This window comes from Ambystoma mexicanum, chromosome 2p (genome assembly GCF_040938575.1).
Source record: "Ambystoma mexicanum isolate Mex_15411 chromosome 2p, UKY_AmexF1_1, whole genome shotgun sequence".
Lineage (NCBI taxonomy): Eukaryota > Metazoa > Chordata > Amphibia > Caudata > Ambystomatidae > Ambystoma > Ambystoma mexicanum.
In genome coordinates, this window is record NC_090923.1 from 102,533,478 (window position 1) to 102,552,408 (window position 18,931).

The 18,931-nt window shown below is 45.1% G+C and overlaps 1 protein-coding gene across 3 annotated transcripts in view; it reads left to right on the forward strand.

Moving 5' to 3' along the window:
* The window catches only part of LOC138566252 (solute carrier family 26 member 6-like), a 1,150,832-nt gene that overhangs the window by 1,106,365 nt on the left and 25,536 nt on the right, over nt 1-18,931 (forward strand). For all 3 annotated transcript variants that reach the window (XM_069643338.1, XM_069643340.1, XM_069643339.1), the window contains exon 20: nt 14,341-14,477. In XM_069643338.1, the coding sequence (XP_069499439.1) occupies nt 14,341-14,477 (137 nt within the window). The remainder of the gene's footprint in view (nt 1-14,340; nt 14,478-18,931) is intronic.

The window sequence follows — 18,931 nt, forward strand, 5'->3', positions numbered from 1 at the left end:
CTCCCAGTGCTCCGTCTGATGCATCTGTTTCTTCTATGCACGACTTACTGGTATCGTATTGTCTCCAGATGGAGGCCGAGGCTAAAGGCTTTCTTAAGGTCCTGAAAGGCGTTTTCAGCTTCCGAGGTCCATTGAAATTGTATTCCTTTCTTAAGGAGTTTAGTGATGGGCAAGAGCTTTGACACTAATCCATGAATTAATTTGTGGTAAAAATTCAACAAACCCATAAATCGTTGATTCTCCTTTACTGAATGAGGCGAGGGCAAGCCAAGTATTGCTGCTATCTTTTGGGGATCCATAGTGACAACCTGCATGGTTACAATATATCCAAGATATGACGCAGAAGTTTGATGAAAAAGGTATTTTATTAGACTAAGACGCGAGAGGACTTTTTTGACATCTTGTACATGAGTAGAAATATCCCTGGAATATATTAAAATATCATCCGGGTATATGATGACAGTATGTAACAAGAGGTTTGAAAAGATGTTTATGAAGCGTTGGAAAAATGAAGGAGTGTTCATAATATTTAAAATGACCAAAGGGGATTCGAAAAGCAGTTTTCCACTCATCCCCTTTGTTAATATGAATAGATGATAAGGTCAAGTTTGGTGAAAATGTGGGCCCCACGAACAGCCTCAATATTATCAGAAATCATTGGCAAAGTGTATTTATATTTAATGGTGACACGGTTGAGACCTCTGTCGTCCAAATATGGGCATTTTTCACTAGTGTCTTTTTTTGGTACAAAAAATAATGATGCCCCTGCTGGGGATGTGACCCAGTTATTTGGCCATTCTTTCGACTATTTTGAAGATATTCGTAGAGGACTTGTTTCTCAGGTTCAGAAAGTATCCATCCATACATTAGTGATAGGATTGCATGCTTGTTTATTGACGATAAGATTACTCTACACAACCCCCAGCTCTGATCAGCTTGGCTCCAACTTCCAACTGACTAGTTTCCAACAATAACATTCCAACGATGGGATTCCGGAACACAAGGTTCCATGGCTTAAGCATATTCAATATTACTTAAGGAATGTACAATACAACACATCTCCTTTCAATAACTATGTACAGTTAACTTAACCTTTACGTAGTCTATTTTATTAGTTTCATTTACGTTTGATCAGGGCCACTCTGGCCAGATCCCAAAAGTGTCCTCCACGCACTCTCACTGCACCTCTCAATAACTCATCACTTGCACCATGATCAGAATATAACAATTCTCCTTTCTTTTTCACCACCACTTTCTTAATAAGTACCCAGTCGCCCACTCTCACTTCAAGTTATTTCCCTACACGTTTCTCATTCTCTTTCCTTACCCACATTTCTGTCTTTCTCTCCCGAGTCCTTACCATCTCTTCCACAACACAATGACTCTTCCTCCCGAGCCAGTGAGGCAATACCTTGGTATTGGCTTTCCTTCCCGTCATCAATTCAAAAGGGCTCAACCCTGTGGCAGCATGAGGTGCCATGCGCAACACATACAGCCTCTCCCTTACAGCAACTTTTTTATCCTTGCCACAAACTTCGGCCATCCTCAACACCTGCATCACACACCTGTTTACCCTTTCCACTGCACCATTCCCTTCCGGATGACAGGCCACCATCCACTTATGCTTCACACCACACTGCTTCAGATACTCTTCAAAACACCCTCCTACACACTGTCTACCATTATCGGTCAATACGGTATTGGGTAAACCCTCTCTCTCGAACGCACACTGTAGAAATTCAACCACAGCATTCCCTGTAGTTTCACAAACAATCTTAAACTCTGTCCCTGCAACAATAAATCAACTAGAACCAAAAAGAACTTCCCACGACCACCACCAAGCTCGACCGCCCCCAAGATATCCAAAGCCAAGTCACAACATTCTTTCTGTGGTATGCCCGCTTTCACCATTGGTTGCAAATGGTCCACCACACCTTTACCTACCTTCTCACATTCAGCGCATTTCACAAGAACCCTTTCTATATCACAATCAAATCCAGGCACCAGTACTCACTCCTCAACACAGCCTTGATTTTGGTTATTGCTATGTGAACTTCATGCGCAGCCTACACCATCCTCCTCTGTAACCTCTTTGGCACAATCCCAACTATATAAAACACCATTTTGGTACTTAACTCTGAGCGAACTTCCCAGAAAATCCTCTCTTCGTCACTCAACAATTTCTTTTCCGGCCAACCATGACGCACAAATTCAATCACTCTCTCCATAATGTTCTCCTCTTTCACAGCTTCACACCATTCTTCCCGAGACACTACTCCATCATTTGTTATGAACACAGTGTCTGTCATTTCCGCCACCTAACCTTCAGATACACCACCCAACCTTGACAAATGATCTGCTGAGATATTCTCTTTGCCTGGTATCACAACTATGGCAGATTTCAAATATCACCTTTAAGGGTTCAAGAACAGAATAGTTTCCCTCCGCTCCTTTCAACATTCTCGGGGCATGGGTAATCACATGCTCCACCCCGTCTTCATCAACTTGTGTCAAAACGGCACCAAAGCCGCCATCACTGGCATCAACCGTAATAATACACCTTCATTTTGCACTGAATTGTGCAAGTGGCTTTGCCAAGTCAAGCCTACTTTTCATTTGTGCAAACTCCTTCTCACACTGCTCATCCCGCACAAACTCTACTTCTTTTTTTAATAAGCTTCTCATCTTAGTTACCTTATCATCAAAGTTATGGACACATTTCTGATAAAATTCGATCAGTCCCAAAAATGATCTTAGTTCTCCCTTGTCCCTTGGCTGTGGAAGGAGACACCTAAGCACTACAGGAGGCTATTTAAACCACACCCGATGGATGAATCTTGCTTTGCGTTATTCTGCATCCTCTGCAGCAGAACGCTCATCGTGTCTTCTGCATCTGATCCTGGGCCTAAGGAAAAAGGCTTACCATCCTGAATCCAGTCTTCAGCAACACCTATAAAGACAAGAAAGAACAGGTTAGCATTGCGGTCTTCAGTGACAGCGCTTCACTTACCTGGTCCATCGGCTGTCACCAACGCCTCGCGCTGCATTCCGGCATCTGAAAGACAAAGTCTTACCTACTCTTCGTGCGCTCCGGAGGTCTTCGCACTGCATTCCGGCATCTGAAAAGACAAAAGCTTACCAACTCTTCGCACGCTCCGGAGGCCTTCGGCGCTGCATCCCGCATCTGAAAGACAAAACAAGGTGCGTTTAAAGACATTGGGGAACTTTAATACTCACGTGCCATTACTCCTTTCCACATCTAACCCAGTGGGTATTCCGGCACCCTGCAGCCGCTCCGAACTTGTACCTGCAAAATAAAAAGACAGTTAGAGCGCATCGTGAAGCAGGCAACAAGCGCTTACTTACATGCTTCCAGGCGCTTCTATTCATCACACGGGCTCCATCTCCAACTCACTTCGGCCTGTCATCCGCCATCGCCGGAACCCTGCAAAACAAGAGACATCATTACTAAAGACTTTTAAAGACATTAGAATTACTCGAAACTTACCGTTCGTGCAGTAAACGACGGACAGCAGTCCTCTGAAGTCAAGAGGCCTGCTCCCCTTATCCAGTGAAGAAACTGGTTACAGCACCCTGCCCCGAGGCAGATGGAGAGCACGGCGTTCACTTACCTAAGACATCTTACCCTTCGAGTCAGACATACAGTGCACAGAGGTCCAGCCCAAAGAGCCAGCCGTGTGTTACACATCACCTTTGAAGATACGGAATACGCCCAGTCAAGACCGGCACCTCTACGGGAATCAGGTGAGCGTTACAGATGTGGCATTCATGATTTTGCAAGGCCTGGAGATTGCAGTGGTCCATTTTTATTTCTACAGGAATCGTGCTCCCAACAATAGATGCATCCATTCCATGCACGCCAGTTTGATTTCCAACAATTCTTTTTCAAGAACAGAATAATTATGTTCTGACTCCAAAAGAGTTCTGGACAGGTAAGCTCTCGGACGTTCAAGGGAATCTTCTTGAGTCTGCTTGTGTACCGCTCCCAGTGCTCCGTCTGATGCATCTGTTTCTTCTATGCACGACTTACTGGTATCGTATTGTCTCCAGATGGAGGCCGAGGCTAAAGGCTTTCTTAAGGTCCTGAAAGGCGTTTTCAGCTTCCGAGGTCCATTGAAATTGTATTCCTTTCTTAAGGAGTTTAGTGATGGGCAAGAGCTTTGACACTAATCCATGAATTAATTTGTGGTAAAAATTCAACAAACCCATAAATCGTTGATTCTCCTTTACTGAATGAGGCGAGGGCAAGCCAAGTATTGCTGCTATCTTTTGGGGATCCATAGTGACAACCTGCATGGTTACAATATATCCAAGATATGACGCAGAAGTTTGATGAAAAAGGTATTTTATTAGACTAAGACGCGAGAGGACTTTTTTGACATCTTGTACATGAGTAGAAATATCCCTGGAATATATTAAAATATCATCCGGGTATATGATGACAGTATGTAACAAGAGGTTTGAAAAGATGTTTATGAAGCGTTGGAAAAATGAAGGAGTGTTCATAATATTTAAAATGACCAAAGGGGATTCGAAAAGCAGTTTTCCACTCATCCCCTTTGTTAATATGAATAGATGATAAGGTCAAGTTTGGTGAAAATGTGGGCCCCACGAACAGCCTCAATATTATCAGAAATCATTGGCAAAGTGTATTTATATTTAATGGTGACACGGTTGAGACCTCTGTCGTCCAAATATGGGCATTTTTCACTAGTGTCTTTTTTTGGTACAAAAAATAATGATGCCCCTGCTGGGGATGTGACCCAGTTATTTGGCCATTCTTTCGACTATTTTGAAGATATTCGTAGAGGACTTGTTTCTCAGGTTCAGAAAGTATCCATCCATACATTAGTGATAGGATTGCATGCTTGTTTATTGACGATAAGATTACTCTACACAACCCCCAGCTCTGATCAGCTTGGCTCCAACTTCCAACTGACTAGTTTCCAACAATAACATTCCAACCATGGGATTCCGGAACACAAGGTTCCATGGCTTAAGCATATTCAATATTACTTAAGGAATGTACAATACAACACATCTCCTTTCAATAACTATGTACAGTTAACTTAACCTTTACGTAGTCTATTTTATTAGTTTCATTTACGTTTGATCAGGGCCACTCTGGCCAGATCCCAAAAGTGTCCTCCACGCACTCTCACTGCACCTCTCAATAACTCATCACTTGCACCATGATCAGAATATAACAATTCTCCTTTCTTTTTCACCACCACTTTCTTAATAAGTACCCAGTCGCCCACTCTCACTTCAAGTTATTTCCCTACACGTTTCTCATTCTCTTTCCTTACCCACATTTCTGTCTTTCTCTCCCGAGTCCTTACCATCTCTTCCACAACACAATGACTCTTCCTCCCGAGCCAGTGAGGCAATACCTTGGTATTGGCTTTCCTTCCCGTCATCAATTCAAAAGGGCTCAACCCTGTGGCAGCATGAGGTGCCATGCGCAACACATACAGCCTCTCCCTTACAGCAACTTTTTTATCCTTGCCACAAACTTCGGCCATCCTCAACACCTGCATCACACACCTGTTTACCCTTTCCACTGCACCATTCCCTTCCGGATGACAGGCCACCATCCACTTATGCTTCACACCACACTGCTTCAGATACTCTTCAAAACACCCTCCTACACACTGTCTACCATTATCGGTCAATACGGTATTGGGTAAACCCTCTCTCTCGAACGCACACTGTAGAAATTCAACCACAGCATTCCCTGTAGTTTCACAAACAATCTTAAACTCTGCCCCTGCAACAATAAATCAACTAGAACCAAAAAGAACTTCCCACGACCACCACCAAGCTCGACCGCCCCCAAGATATCCAAAGCCAAGTCACAACATTCTTTCTGTGGTATGTCCGCTTTCACCATTGGTTGCAAATGGTCCACCACACCTTTACCTACCTTCTCACATTCAGCGCATTTCACAAGAACCCTTTCTATATCACAATCAAATCCAGGCACCAGTACTCACTCCTCAACACAGCCTTGATTTTGGTTATTGCTATGTGAACTTCATGCGCAGCCTACACCATCCTCCTCTGTAACCTCTTTGGCACAATGACACAATCCCAACTATATAAAACACCATTTTGGTACTTAACTCTGAGCGAACTTCCCAGAAAATCCTCTCTTCGTCACTCAACAATTTCTTTTCCGGCCAACCATGACGCACAAATTCAATCACTCTCTCCATAATGTTCTCCTCTTTCACAGCTTCACACCATTCTTCCCGAGACACTACTCCATCATTTGTTATGAACACAGTGTCTGTCATTTCCGCCACCTAACCTTCAGATACACCACCCAACCTTGACAAATGATCTGCTGAGATATTCTCTTTGCCTGGTATCACAACTATGGCAGATTTCAAATATCACCTTTAAGGGTTCAAGAACAGAATAGTTTCCCTCCGCTCCTTTCAACATTCTCGGGGCATGGGTAATCACATGCTCCACCCCGTCTTCATCAACTTGTGTCAAAACGGCACCAAAGCCGCCATCACTGGCATCAACCGTAATAATACACCTTCATTTTGCACTGAATTGTGCAAGTGGCTTTGCCAAGTCAAGCCTACTTTTCATTTGTGCAAACTCCTTCTCACACTGCTCATCCCGCACAAACTCTACTTCTTTTTTTAATAAGCTTCTCATCTTAGTTACCTTATCATCAAAGTTATGGACACATTTCTGATAAAATTCGATCAGTCCCAAAAATGATCTTAGTTCTCCCTTGTCCTTTGGAGAAGGCACCTTCCTTATTGCATCCATCATGTCACTTTTTGGGCCTTAAACCTTTGGCAGATATGATATGGCATTTATAACGCACTTATGCACAAGTGTTTCAAGACGCAACGATCCGATTATTGGCACACCGGCCAGCCCTGGGCGCTGGGAGAGGAGGGCACCTGGCAATGTCAAGTTCTTCATACTTTAAGATTGTGCTCAAATTGTGTTTCTTCAATTAGGTTCACCTTTGGGTGATCGGTTTTCCCCATTGTATCTGTTGAATTGGATTATGCTTCTTTCATTGGCACAGAAGTAATGAATGTGTATTACAGAGATAAGCTGCCATATGTATTGGGCACAACACTGCACAGGCAGAATCAATCATTACCACAGAAGTAATGAATGTGTATTACAGAGATAAGCTGCCATATGTATTGGGCACACTGCACAGGCAGAATCAATCATTACCACAGAAGTAATGAATGTGTATTACAGAGATAAGCTGCCATATGTATTGGGCACAATACTGCACAGGCAGCATCAATCATTACCACAGAAGTAATGAATGTGTATTACAGAGAAGATGCCATATGTATTAGGCAAAATGCACAGGCAGCATCAATCATTAACACAGAAGTATTGAATGTGTATTACAGAGATAAGCTGCCATATGTATTAGGCAAAATGCACAGGCAGCATCAATCATTAACACAGAAGTATTGAATGTGTATTACAGAGATAAGCTGCCATATGTATTGGGCACACTGCACAGGCAGAATCAATCATTACCACAGAAGTAATGAATGTGTATTACAGAGATAAGCTGCCATATGTATTGGGCACAATACTGCACAGGCAGCATCAATCATTACCACAGAAGTAATGAATGTGTATTACAGAGATAAGCTGCCATATGTATTGGGCACAATACTGCACAGGCAGCATCAATCATTACCACAGAAGTAATGAATGTGTATTACAGAGATAAGCTGCCATATGTATTGGGCACACTGCACAGGCAGAATCAATCATTACCACAGAAGTAATGAATGTGTATTACAGAGATAAGCTGCCATATGTATTGGGCACACTGCACAGGCAGCATCAATCATTACCACAGAAGTAATGAATGTGTATTACAGAGATAAGCTGCCATATGTATTAGGCAAAATGCACAGGCAGCATCAATCATTAACACAGAAGTATTGAATGTGTATTACAGAGATAAGCTGCCATATGTATTGGGCACACTGCACAGGCAGAATCAATCATTACCACAGAAGTAATGAATGTGTATTACAGAGATAAGCTGCCATATGTATTGGGCACAATACTGCACAGGCAGCATCAATCATTACCACAGAAGTAATGAATGTGTATTACAGAGATAAGCTGCCATATGTATTGGGCACAATACTGCACAGGCAGCATCAATCATTACCACAGAAGTAATGAATGTGTATTACAGAGATAAGCTGCCATATGTATTGGGCACACTGCACAGGCAGAATCAATCATTACCACAGAAGTAATGAATGTGTATTACAGAGATAAGCTGCCATATGTATTGGGCACAATACTGCACAGGCAGCATCAATCATTACCACAGAAGTAATGAATGTGTATTACAGAGATAAGCTGCCATATGTATTGGGCACAATACTGCACAGGCAGCATCAATCATTACCACAGAAGTAATGAATGTGTATTACAGAGATAAGCTGCCATATGTATTGGGCACACTGCACAGGCAGAATCAATCATTACCACAGAAGTAATGAATGTGTATTACAGAGATAAGCTGCCATATGTATTGGGCACACTGCACAGGCATCATCAATCATTACCACAGAAGTAATGAATGTGTATTACAGAGATAAGCTGCCATATGTATTGGGCACACTGCACAGGCAGCATCAATCATTACCACAGAAGTAATGAATGTGTATTACAGAGATAAGCTGCCATATGTATTGGGCACAATACTGCACAGGCAGCATCAATCATTACCACAGAAGTAATGAATGTGTATTACAGAGATAGGCTGCCATATGTATTGGGCACACTGCACAGGCAGCATCAATCATTACCACAGAAGTAATGAATGTGTATTACAGAGATAAGCTGCCATATGTATTGGGCACACTGCACAGGCAGCATCAATCATTACCACAGAAGTAATGAATGTGTATTACAGAGATAAGCTGCCATATGTATTGGGCACACTGCACATACCCAGGCAGCATCAATCATTACCACAGAAGTAATGAATGTGTATTACAGAGATAAGCTGCCATATGTATTGGGCACACTGCACAGGCAGCATCAATCATTACCACAGAAGTAATGAATGTGTATTACAGAGATAGGCTGCCATATGCATTGGGCACAACACTGCACAGGCAGCATCAATCATTACCACAGAAGTAATGAATGTGTATTACAGAGATAAGCTGCCATATGTATTGGGCACACTGCACATACCCAGGCAGCATCAATCATGCTTTGTAAATGACAATGGTGGCCTAAATTGGGAACAGCCAGGATAAACATGTTACTACAGAGGCATATTTTGGGCACAACGAGCATGACAATGTGTTACATCAGTGACAGTGCTGTCTTACACTGTGGACACATAGATCATTAAAATGTGTTGTGTTGTAAAATGTTCTTGTCTGCAATTGGTGACATGGAATTTTCATGTTCACCTTTTGAACTGATGATAAACGTATGGCTTTTTGTGCCGTTTTTCTGCTGTAAAATGCACCATTTCAACCCCATATTTGAAAAAAAACACATACCCTCCCTATATCCTTATAGCTCCCTTGCTACGCTCGGTCGCCCCCACTGATTCAGGAAAATATGAACACATACACACTGAAAGAAATCACAAGCAACTGACCTCGGGTCATTTGATCGAAGGCCTCCCTTAGATACTCACTGCCCCTGACACCAAAAGCTATCTTTGGGACTGAATGGCGCATCACTGCCTGTGATGCTATTGTGTCAAAGGTCACACAATATTGCTTTTTAATATACTGCTTTGGGTGAGGTTGTTGACTTTTGGCTCGCCGGCCCACAGGGTGACAAAAAGTGAATGCTTCATCCCGACATTCAAAAAGGTTGGACAAGCCTGTGCTAGACAATGGCGAAACAATGTTATCAGAGCAGCCTCTTGCCAGTCTGTTTTAGCAGTTAGTTGCTTAAAACGACTCACATAATGGAAAATGTCAATAGAACCATGACGAAAATCCAATAAGGATTCTTGAGAAGAGTAAGCAAGGTCAGGAAAGCCAGTAAGGGACTCTTGTACGTAACCAGGGTGGCAGGGGGGCAGACGAGAGTACCACATTTTGGATCATAGATCCAATCTTAGTTGGATCAGGCAGAAAATAATGTGGATTAAACATATGCTGGATGATAAACGCATCCAGGAATTCTTGATTTCATATAGAAGAGCCATTAAATGTATCTGTAGGTGAAGCGGTAAGTCTGCAGAAGGATCTCTTTGAGCCACCATTTGTCTTAAGGAATCATTTTCATTTTTTAAGGATTGCACCACAGTGGTGTGAGCCTTGTCGGCAGCAATCAACTCCTGCATCTGGCCTATTTTGCTCTTATCAGTCAAGCCTCCTCGCAATCTGTCAATGACTGGACGTACCTGAGGGATTTTCTTACTCATGTATTTGCTGGATAATGGTTGGTCCAGCCGCAGACCACTTCACCACAAGTCGCTTTGGGGAAAGGCTGTGTCCACCGGCCATGGCAAGTGGCCCATAGTGTGTTAAAATATACAGTCGGGCGTGCTCACTGGCAAGGGCCTATGGCTCATGGCTAGTGGGTGCGAAAGACATTTATAGTGGCCATGGCCAAAGACCATGACCACCTACTGGGTCCAAAAGAAACATAACATCAGACCATAGATCCTGGCAAAGTATTTACATTCATCTGCTGCATCCAGTCTTCATATGAAAGCAAAGCACTGACGCACAAAGTCCTAATCCAAGGACCGTGCAAAGCTTCTCCCTTCTGTCTGAAGCGAGGACACTGGGAGTCTCTCCAGGAAAACATCTGCATCCTCGAGTGAGTTAAAAATGTGAGTCTTCTGTTTGTGATCACTTGTGATTGAGCTCGAAATAACATGGAGTACTATATTCCTCATTCAATTAAAGCATTGGAACCAATGAAACGAGGGGGGTCAGTAACAGGAAGTGAGCCCTGTAAAAGGGGAATGAACAGAAGGGAAGAGTGTGGGTTGCAGGCATGAGGTCAGGAGTGGTGGAGGTGGATCGAGAGACCAGATGCGGACGGACGGTGGAGCAGAATGCTAAGGAGTTGGTGTCAGAGTTTATGAAGATTTCAGGTGAGGTGCTGGTTGAAAGGGAGAGTGGTACCAGTTGTGAGAGTGAAGGGACCGAGAAGGGTGTGAATGGACTGTTTAATACATTATACCCTAGTTTGCATTTATTTAGGAGCTAGGCTATGAAGGCACGTGAACACCACACATAGAATATTGAACCTAATCCTGCATTTGGCAGCCGATGCAGAGACCAACAGAATAAAGAGACAGGTACTCAATTATGGAGTCCAAAATAAATACACAACCAAGCATTCCGACCTCTGTGCAAAGCTGATACTGCCAGTATTCCAGGACACTTACGTAATTCAATTTAGGGTTGATAAGAGAGCTTTCAATGGATAATAATCTTAATTTAGATAGGGTGGAATATGCCATCACCACTGCGTTGGAGGGCGTACATGGCCGGTATCAGCCCACCATCCCAAGGTGGGGCTTTGGCGAGGGCTGTGGGCCCTTACTGGGCCCTTATTGGCCATGCACGTCCCCCCACAAGAGGGTGATAGCTATTCGCAAATAGTTTAATTTTTTTTTTTACTGGGGCTGGGATCCGCATGTATTGCGTGAGCCCAATCGCCCGTAAAATAACCAAGATAGCCATCACTATAGGGACTCAGTCCCTTTTCCATTTCCATGGTGGTGGCAGCAGGCGAGTCGAGCGTCGGGATATGAGCACAAAGCTCCAGTGGAGCAAGCAGGTGGGGAGCAAGGGGGAGTGAAAAGGAGCAGGTTGTCTATAGGTGTGCTGGGTGGGGAGGCAATAGGGGCAGCTTCCTGTTGCCTCCCCACAATCAAGATGGCACCACCCAGAGAAGGGCCTCATGTGGGTGAAAAATGCGGGCGGTACACTGTGTGTTCTCGCCTGCATTTCCAGCCACCTTATTGGCTGAGTGTCCTTCAAAATGTATGACATGAAGATTTGGTTAATTTGCCAATTTGCCAATTCATGTGAAGGTCTGCTTGCCAATAGACCCCTAGATTCTTTCTTACAGCCAAAAAGTTATAGAAAGCCGAATAAGGAAGGGAGCGGGCATGGTTGTGCAGCTTCCAGAAGCCTGTTTTTGGGGACAAAGAGGATCACCTCTGTTTTATTTAGATTACTATTTGAAGCTCATTCTTCAGCGCTCCTTATTCCACCTCATCGAGAGAGTTTGTGAGTTAATTTAATTCCAGATCAAGATTCTGTACATTAAAACACAGTAAATGATAATGACTCATCTTTTATAACACACTTTATACCAGAGATCAGTCTCTAAGCGCGGGCCAGGATTCAAACCTGTGTTGCTCTGTTTTGTCTTGCTTCTAAGACAAATGCGTTGCCACTGAGCTATCCTCCCGGCACAAAAAAACTGAAGTCGTTTCGTTTTTGTTTTTCCCTTTTTGTGACTTTTTAATTCTTTGTAGATTTAGCATGCTTCGATTTTTTCACATTCTATTTTTAAAGATCGGTTGCTGTTACTAAATAATTGGTTGAAACATTGGCCCTCATTGCGGCTTTGGCGGTAGCCATGCCGCTATTGGCGGCATGGCTGCCACCAAAACCGGGTCCGGTTCCCTGAATGGGGAATTACCGGGCCATTCCGAGTTTGGAGGGCCTGGTAATTCCCCCTACAGGGAACCCGGGCCCGGACCTTCCCCATTCCCATTTGAGCAGGGAATGGGTGGAGGGAGCTAACAACGGGCCGATTACGACCAGCCTGTTGTTAGCTCCCTGGTCCCCTCGCGGGACCCGGTAACGACGCCTGCTTTTACCAGGCGTCCTTACTGGGTCCCGCGAGGGAACCTCTTAATTTTGCAGAATGGGTTTAACGGGTCTGCCTCCATTAGCGGAGCCCGTTAACCCATTCCGCAAACCTTATGACGAGGTCCATTGTGATAAAGTTTAAAATGCTGTCAAACAAAGCAGCTAACTCTCAGTGAATGCCATAGAGGGATGACGGAAGAGCGAAGAATGAAACGGTACGTCTCGTGTCTCCATGGAGCGTCCTAAGGTTGCTGGGTTGGCTCTCAGCTTATGGACAGAATTAGCCTGCATTGGTGTGCTCGTCTGATGACTTTGAACAGATCTCCCTTTTACTAGAAGCCCTCTGTGAATTGATAGATTTCAGGGGCATGGTTTTCTTGGGTGTCCTCAGCCTATCATTCACTGACACCTAATGAAGTCCACTGTTCTGCTGCAGACCCCCAACCTCCTTACAACGTCCCCTTACAGACTTTTGGGCATTGGGTTTGCCATGTCATTTCATTGGACTGTTTTTCATTTACCAGTTCCTGTATTTTTGTATGATGTCTAATTGTATTTTTCACTTTCTTGTATCTTTAATTATTTTAAATAACTCTAAACCCTGTAAATTTCTCTGAGCGACAAGATATGTCTGCATGCAAACAAGCGCTATATACAACATTATTACCCAAGGAGAAGGTGTCAGACATTCAAAAGCCCTGTAATGCCCAATGACTAGCATGATGGAAGCCTACGTTTCTCCCTAAGTCTGGCCCCTGAAGCCATACCTCAGTTCCCTTCCCCACCCTCACTGTCCCTCGCACGCTCCCCCCAATCCCTCCCAAAAGGAGACTTTCCTGATACTCCGGCCTCCGCTCCCTGCTGCATCTGGATCTTCTCCTAGCACCACCTCCAAGTTGGGAGCCTCCTTCTCTTTGAACATCACAAATGCTGAAGCTCACGTTTCTTTCTAGATTTAAAAACTGTATGAGCAAATCCAGACTTTGCTATGTGTTGCTAGTAGCAGTAATACCTTCGACCTGCATGATCGGCCTGCAAAGGCACCACTGGCCCAGCATTAAGGCCCTCTCTTAGCTTGGGCCTATGACTTAGGCGCTGGGCCGTTACCAGCTGATCCGGTCCACTACCACCACAGGTATCATTCTGTGAATCAAATTCAGTTCCACAAGACACACTTTACGAAATGACTTATCTTCTTCTGCTCAATGTTGTGGCTATTACTTATAGTAATATTTGCCTTGTTCCTGCCTTGCTTTCGACTAATTTATCCCTCCACCTTGGTGGATTTTTTTGTGATTATTGGCAACCCAAAACCTTACTGATAATTTATGTGCATTTCCATTTAGAGAAAAGCATCTTATTCCGTGTCAGTTAAAATTCTGCATCTGCAACTTCCATGGACTATATGACTGTGAGAAATAATGTCATTAAGTTCTGACAACTAACTGTTCTGGTTTCCTTTCAACAGCCTCAGTCATTAGTCAACTTGAGGCTGGCAACTTTTTCAGCAAAGAGATCACTAAGGGCAATCTGTTCTCATCTGTCCATGATGCGGTGACTTACCTCTGGAGGGAGCAAGAACAGCACATGGTGGAGGAAATGAATGTGAGTAGAAGACTGGTTACTTGTTAAGTGGATGGTCCTGCACCTGGAATGCTTAATGTATGTGCTTGTGTTTAATGCAAGTTAAGGGAAGGGATCTCGCTTAGTATGATTGATCTACCACAATATGTTTATCAATAAGGCAAACATCCTCATGCTTAAACCATAGGCAGCTAAAAGTGGTGATTCAGAGATGTAGAAGCACTAGGTAAAATACTCATGTAGATCTGCTATCAGTTCAGGGTGGAGTAAGGATTAGGATGGGCCTACAGGGAAATCTGGAGATGTCCCAGTGGGCATCTGCACCATGGACTTTCTAGCATGGGTACTCTGGTTATCTGCTCCTATTTCCCTCTCCCAGTGCTTTTCCTCTCTTCATCACTCACATCCTTTTGAAGCAAAGACATTTGGGCCTCATCACAAGGTCGGCGGTGACCCGCTGGGGCTACCGGCGGGTTTCTGCCGACCTCGTAACACTGTTCCGCCGCCTGAAATCCTGTTGCTACCTGGACATTACAAGTCCCGGCGGCCCGAGCTGTCAGGCGGCAGAACGTGTAAGTCCCTGTTCCCATGGAGTCCTATAGAACTCCATGGGCATGGGGACACGGAAGCACCAGCACTGTTGCCACGGGTGCCGGTGGTTCCATGAAAACCTTGCCTGCAGGTGCCAGTGCTCCCAGACCTGCCAGGAGCACCGACCTCTGCAGGCATTCTTGTAGTCTGGCGGTCTGGAAAGGGTACCAGTACATTGCTACGGGCACCCTTATTTCTGGACCGCCAGGCTTGTAATGAGGCCCATTGTGTTAAAATGTCTAGTTTGTTGTTCACTTTTACAAAATGTCTCTTGTCCGTTTTTTGTCATGTTTAACAATTTTTTTTATCTCTGTGTCCACAAATGTGGTTAAAAGTCACTGTTTGCATCCTTTTTTCCAAATGCACTTGGGCTAACCCCCTGTCCCCAAACCTTACTAAGATCTGTTTGGCTTGCTTACTATATTAACTTGCAGGTAATACTATTAAGAAATTTTGAAAAAAACGTTTTTATTTATTGTGTACGTTTATGTATTTTGTAATCAATTTTTCTTTTTGTATAGAGTTTCATTGTAACCTAATGTGATGAATCCAGTGAGATCATGAGATCATTGCAAAAACCTCAACATGGGCCTCCTCTCATGTGGCCAGGGAAAGGCAGTTGCTACTTAAACCTGGGGGTGGTATTATGCGGGATGATCACATGGGGGGGTCTCATGTTGAGGGGAATGGGAGACCTCTTTACATGTTTCCCCTAGTGTTCCTATAGCTTTAATAGCTTATTATGAAACTGACAATTTTTACCTAAAAACAAACAAGAACATTATGGACTTCAAGTCCCATAATGCTAATAGCCCTGAGACGATGAAGAGGGACTCATGGTGTTGTTGTGGCGGCAGCAGGACCCTGTGCAGGAGATGCAATAGATATCGGAGAGACCTGGCTATGCAGAGAGAGCGCAGTAGAAAGCGGTGCTGAAGAAAGCCACGCCGTGTGGGAGAGGAGCTCCCAACACACGGTGAACGGCTCTGGTATTAAATTTACCCAGAGAGTGAACTGAGATGCAAGAGCTTCACTGAAGGTCCACACGCACAGTGTCAGACCAAACATAGCTGACAGAAACAGAAGAATCCCAGAAGAGACCCGCAGCAACCCCAGCGAGTCAGAAGGAGATGCCAAGGCAAACCGGTGAGTTGGCCTGAAGCAGATGACCCCAGGGCATTCCGAATGAGACCGCTGGGTGAAAATGCTTATTTTGAATACCTAAAAAAAGAATTGATGCAATCCAGGCGCAACTCTCCTAATGAGGGATTCCAAATAGGTGAGCATTGTAACCTGCATTGCCATAGAAAAGTGATAATTAGGCAAAGTGGCCACAACTCTCCTAATGATGGATTCCAAATAGGGGTCCATTGGAACCTGCATTACCAAAGCCAGAGAAGAGTGATTATTAGACAAACAGTGCACAATTCTCCCAGAAAGAGATGTCAGTTGGGAGATAATTGTAACCTGCATTGCTAGCAGCCAAGAGTTGCACCAGCTGAAAGCAAAGGCGACAGGAGCAAATCCCTCGTTATATGTAATACCAAGAGGAAGAGAACTGTAACCTGCATTGCCAAAAGACAAGCAAGAGAACAATTATCCTTTTGTGGAATATCAATTTGGAAAGAGATTTAACACATTTTGTTAAGAGTAAAAAGATTATCAAGAGAAGCAGTTGTTGGTTCAAATATCCTCATTTATGATTCTAATGTTGAGAGTTTGTAACAAGCATTACCACAGAGTACAAGTTGCAGCAGTAGAGGTTTTATCCTGGCAGGTGAGTAAACCAAGAAAGGGACCAATAGTAGTTAGTCCTGGCAGGCGAGTATACCAGGAAGAAGATGATGATTTAAAGTACTGTGGAGGTGGGAAAAGGTTGTGGTGGAAAAGACGTGTTCATTCCATCACCTTGTCTTGTTGAACTTGAACTGTGGCATTTCAGAAAGTAAATGTTGAAACATCCTCACTAAAGTTTTTCCTTTGAAGAAGTGTTATGTGCTAACAAGTGATAGGCCTTTTGAGAAAAGCAGGAGGTTGTGGAAAAATTAACAATTGCTTCGACTTGTAAAAAAGCCTTTGGAAGAGAGATATTAACTTTGCTAAGTGAAAGGATATATTGAATGGAAAATACTTTATATGCTACATTAAATGGAACTTTGTTATTCTCCAGCATGGGGTCTGGCATGGATTCACATGCTCATGAATATTCCCCGTCGTCAGGCCGGGAATCCTCGGTATAGAAAAAAATCAGTATCAGTTTCGTTTCTGATCTGTCTTTCTCAGTAGTAACCAATCACTGGTCTCTGGGTCATACTGCCCCCAGTCAATGACTTCCATCTCCCTAAGCCCCGCCCCTGGCAGCCATCCTCATATTTTACTGCACGTTCAAGTGTTGGGAGTCCTTGTGCTGCAGCTCTCGAGCTTTTGCTGCGTTTTCGCGCTTTTTTCAGGAGATTTTCTCATTTTTTGGTTAAATAGAGCCTCAAGCTCCACCGTTTCTACACCCGATCAACGGGGATCCGTTTCGGAGTTTCTACGCCCCTCAAGGGTGAAGATTTCGTCGAGTTACGCTTTTGGAGGATTCCAGAAATTCCGAGGCCTACCCCGGTCATGGCTCGACGCCCGGGAAGCTGTTCAGGACCTGCCCTGGATGCCAGCTTCAGAACGTTTTCAAGGAGGACGAGCATTTGTTATGCCTCTACTGTCTCCATGAGGACAAGACGCACAAGGAAAAGGACTGCGCGTTTTGTGGGAACATGTCGGAGCGGACCATGAAGGATCGCCACCTCTGTCTCGCCAACTGGCTGGAAGGTAAGAGCCCTCCAGGCGAGAAGAAGAAAAAGAAGTCTGAGCGATCTTCTAAGTCCTGTGAGGGCGCCCCGGCGACGGGGGCCCAACAAAAGGCTAAGCACCACAAGTCCGCGGGCACCGGGAGCGCCGAACGGTCGGGCTCCTTGGCTGCCAGGCAGGGCGCATCCTCCCCGGCGCCATCAACCACGAGCCAACGCTCTGGCTCGGGTAAGAGGAAGTCTGAGAACCCGGCAAAGCTTCTGGAGAGGCCCCGGTCGATCTCAAAGATTCCGGCAGAGGGGGAGCGAGGCTCGGACCCTCCCCCCAAGGTGAAGGCCCCAGGCATACAGAAGGTGACGTTGGCCTTAATTCACCCTCCTAAGACCTCGATTGAGGATGTCGCCGCGGCCCTGGCTCAGCCTGTGGAGGCTACACCAGTGGAGGCACCCCCAGGTACCAGAGTCTCCCTGCCACCGCAGAGGGAGTCGTCTTTCAGGCCCATCAAGTAGACCCCCACAAAGTCCTCGTTGGAAAGGGTGGGGGAGGGGCTGGTGGCCGTCATGGATATGGACACGACCTCTGAAAAGGAGCTCATCCAAGTCGTGGAAGAAGCCCAGCCCATCGGGAGGGATCCCGACGAGGGCGACGACGAGAGCGACGGTGTCGCAGACGAGGCTCCTCAAGAGCCTCGCTCCCGTTGTTTCCGGCGCCGCAGGACACCTCGGCGGTCATTTTGTCAGCCATCCAGTCCTTATGCTCGGAGATAAGGACTAGGTTGCCCCTTCCCCCGACGGAGGTACCTGAGCCAGACCCGACGGGGGAACCGGAGCCAGGACCTTCGGAGAGCCCACCACTTAAGAGGAGGAGGACGCATCCTAGGCCTCCTCTCCCGCCTCTGCGGCCTTCTCTGCCTTCCCCCCGGTCCACTAGCCACGGGGATGATACAGGCATGGACACGACTACGATGGGTACGGATGACGACGGAGGCGACGACGGGACGTGTTCCCCGTCGCCCCCTGCCCGGGCGTCCCCGCCCGACGAGATTGGATCCTCCCATGCTATGATTTCCAGGGCATCAGAGCTCTTCCAGCTCT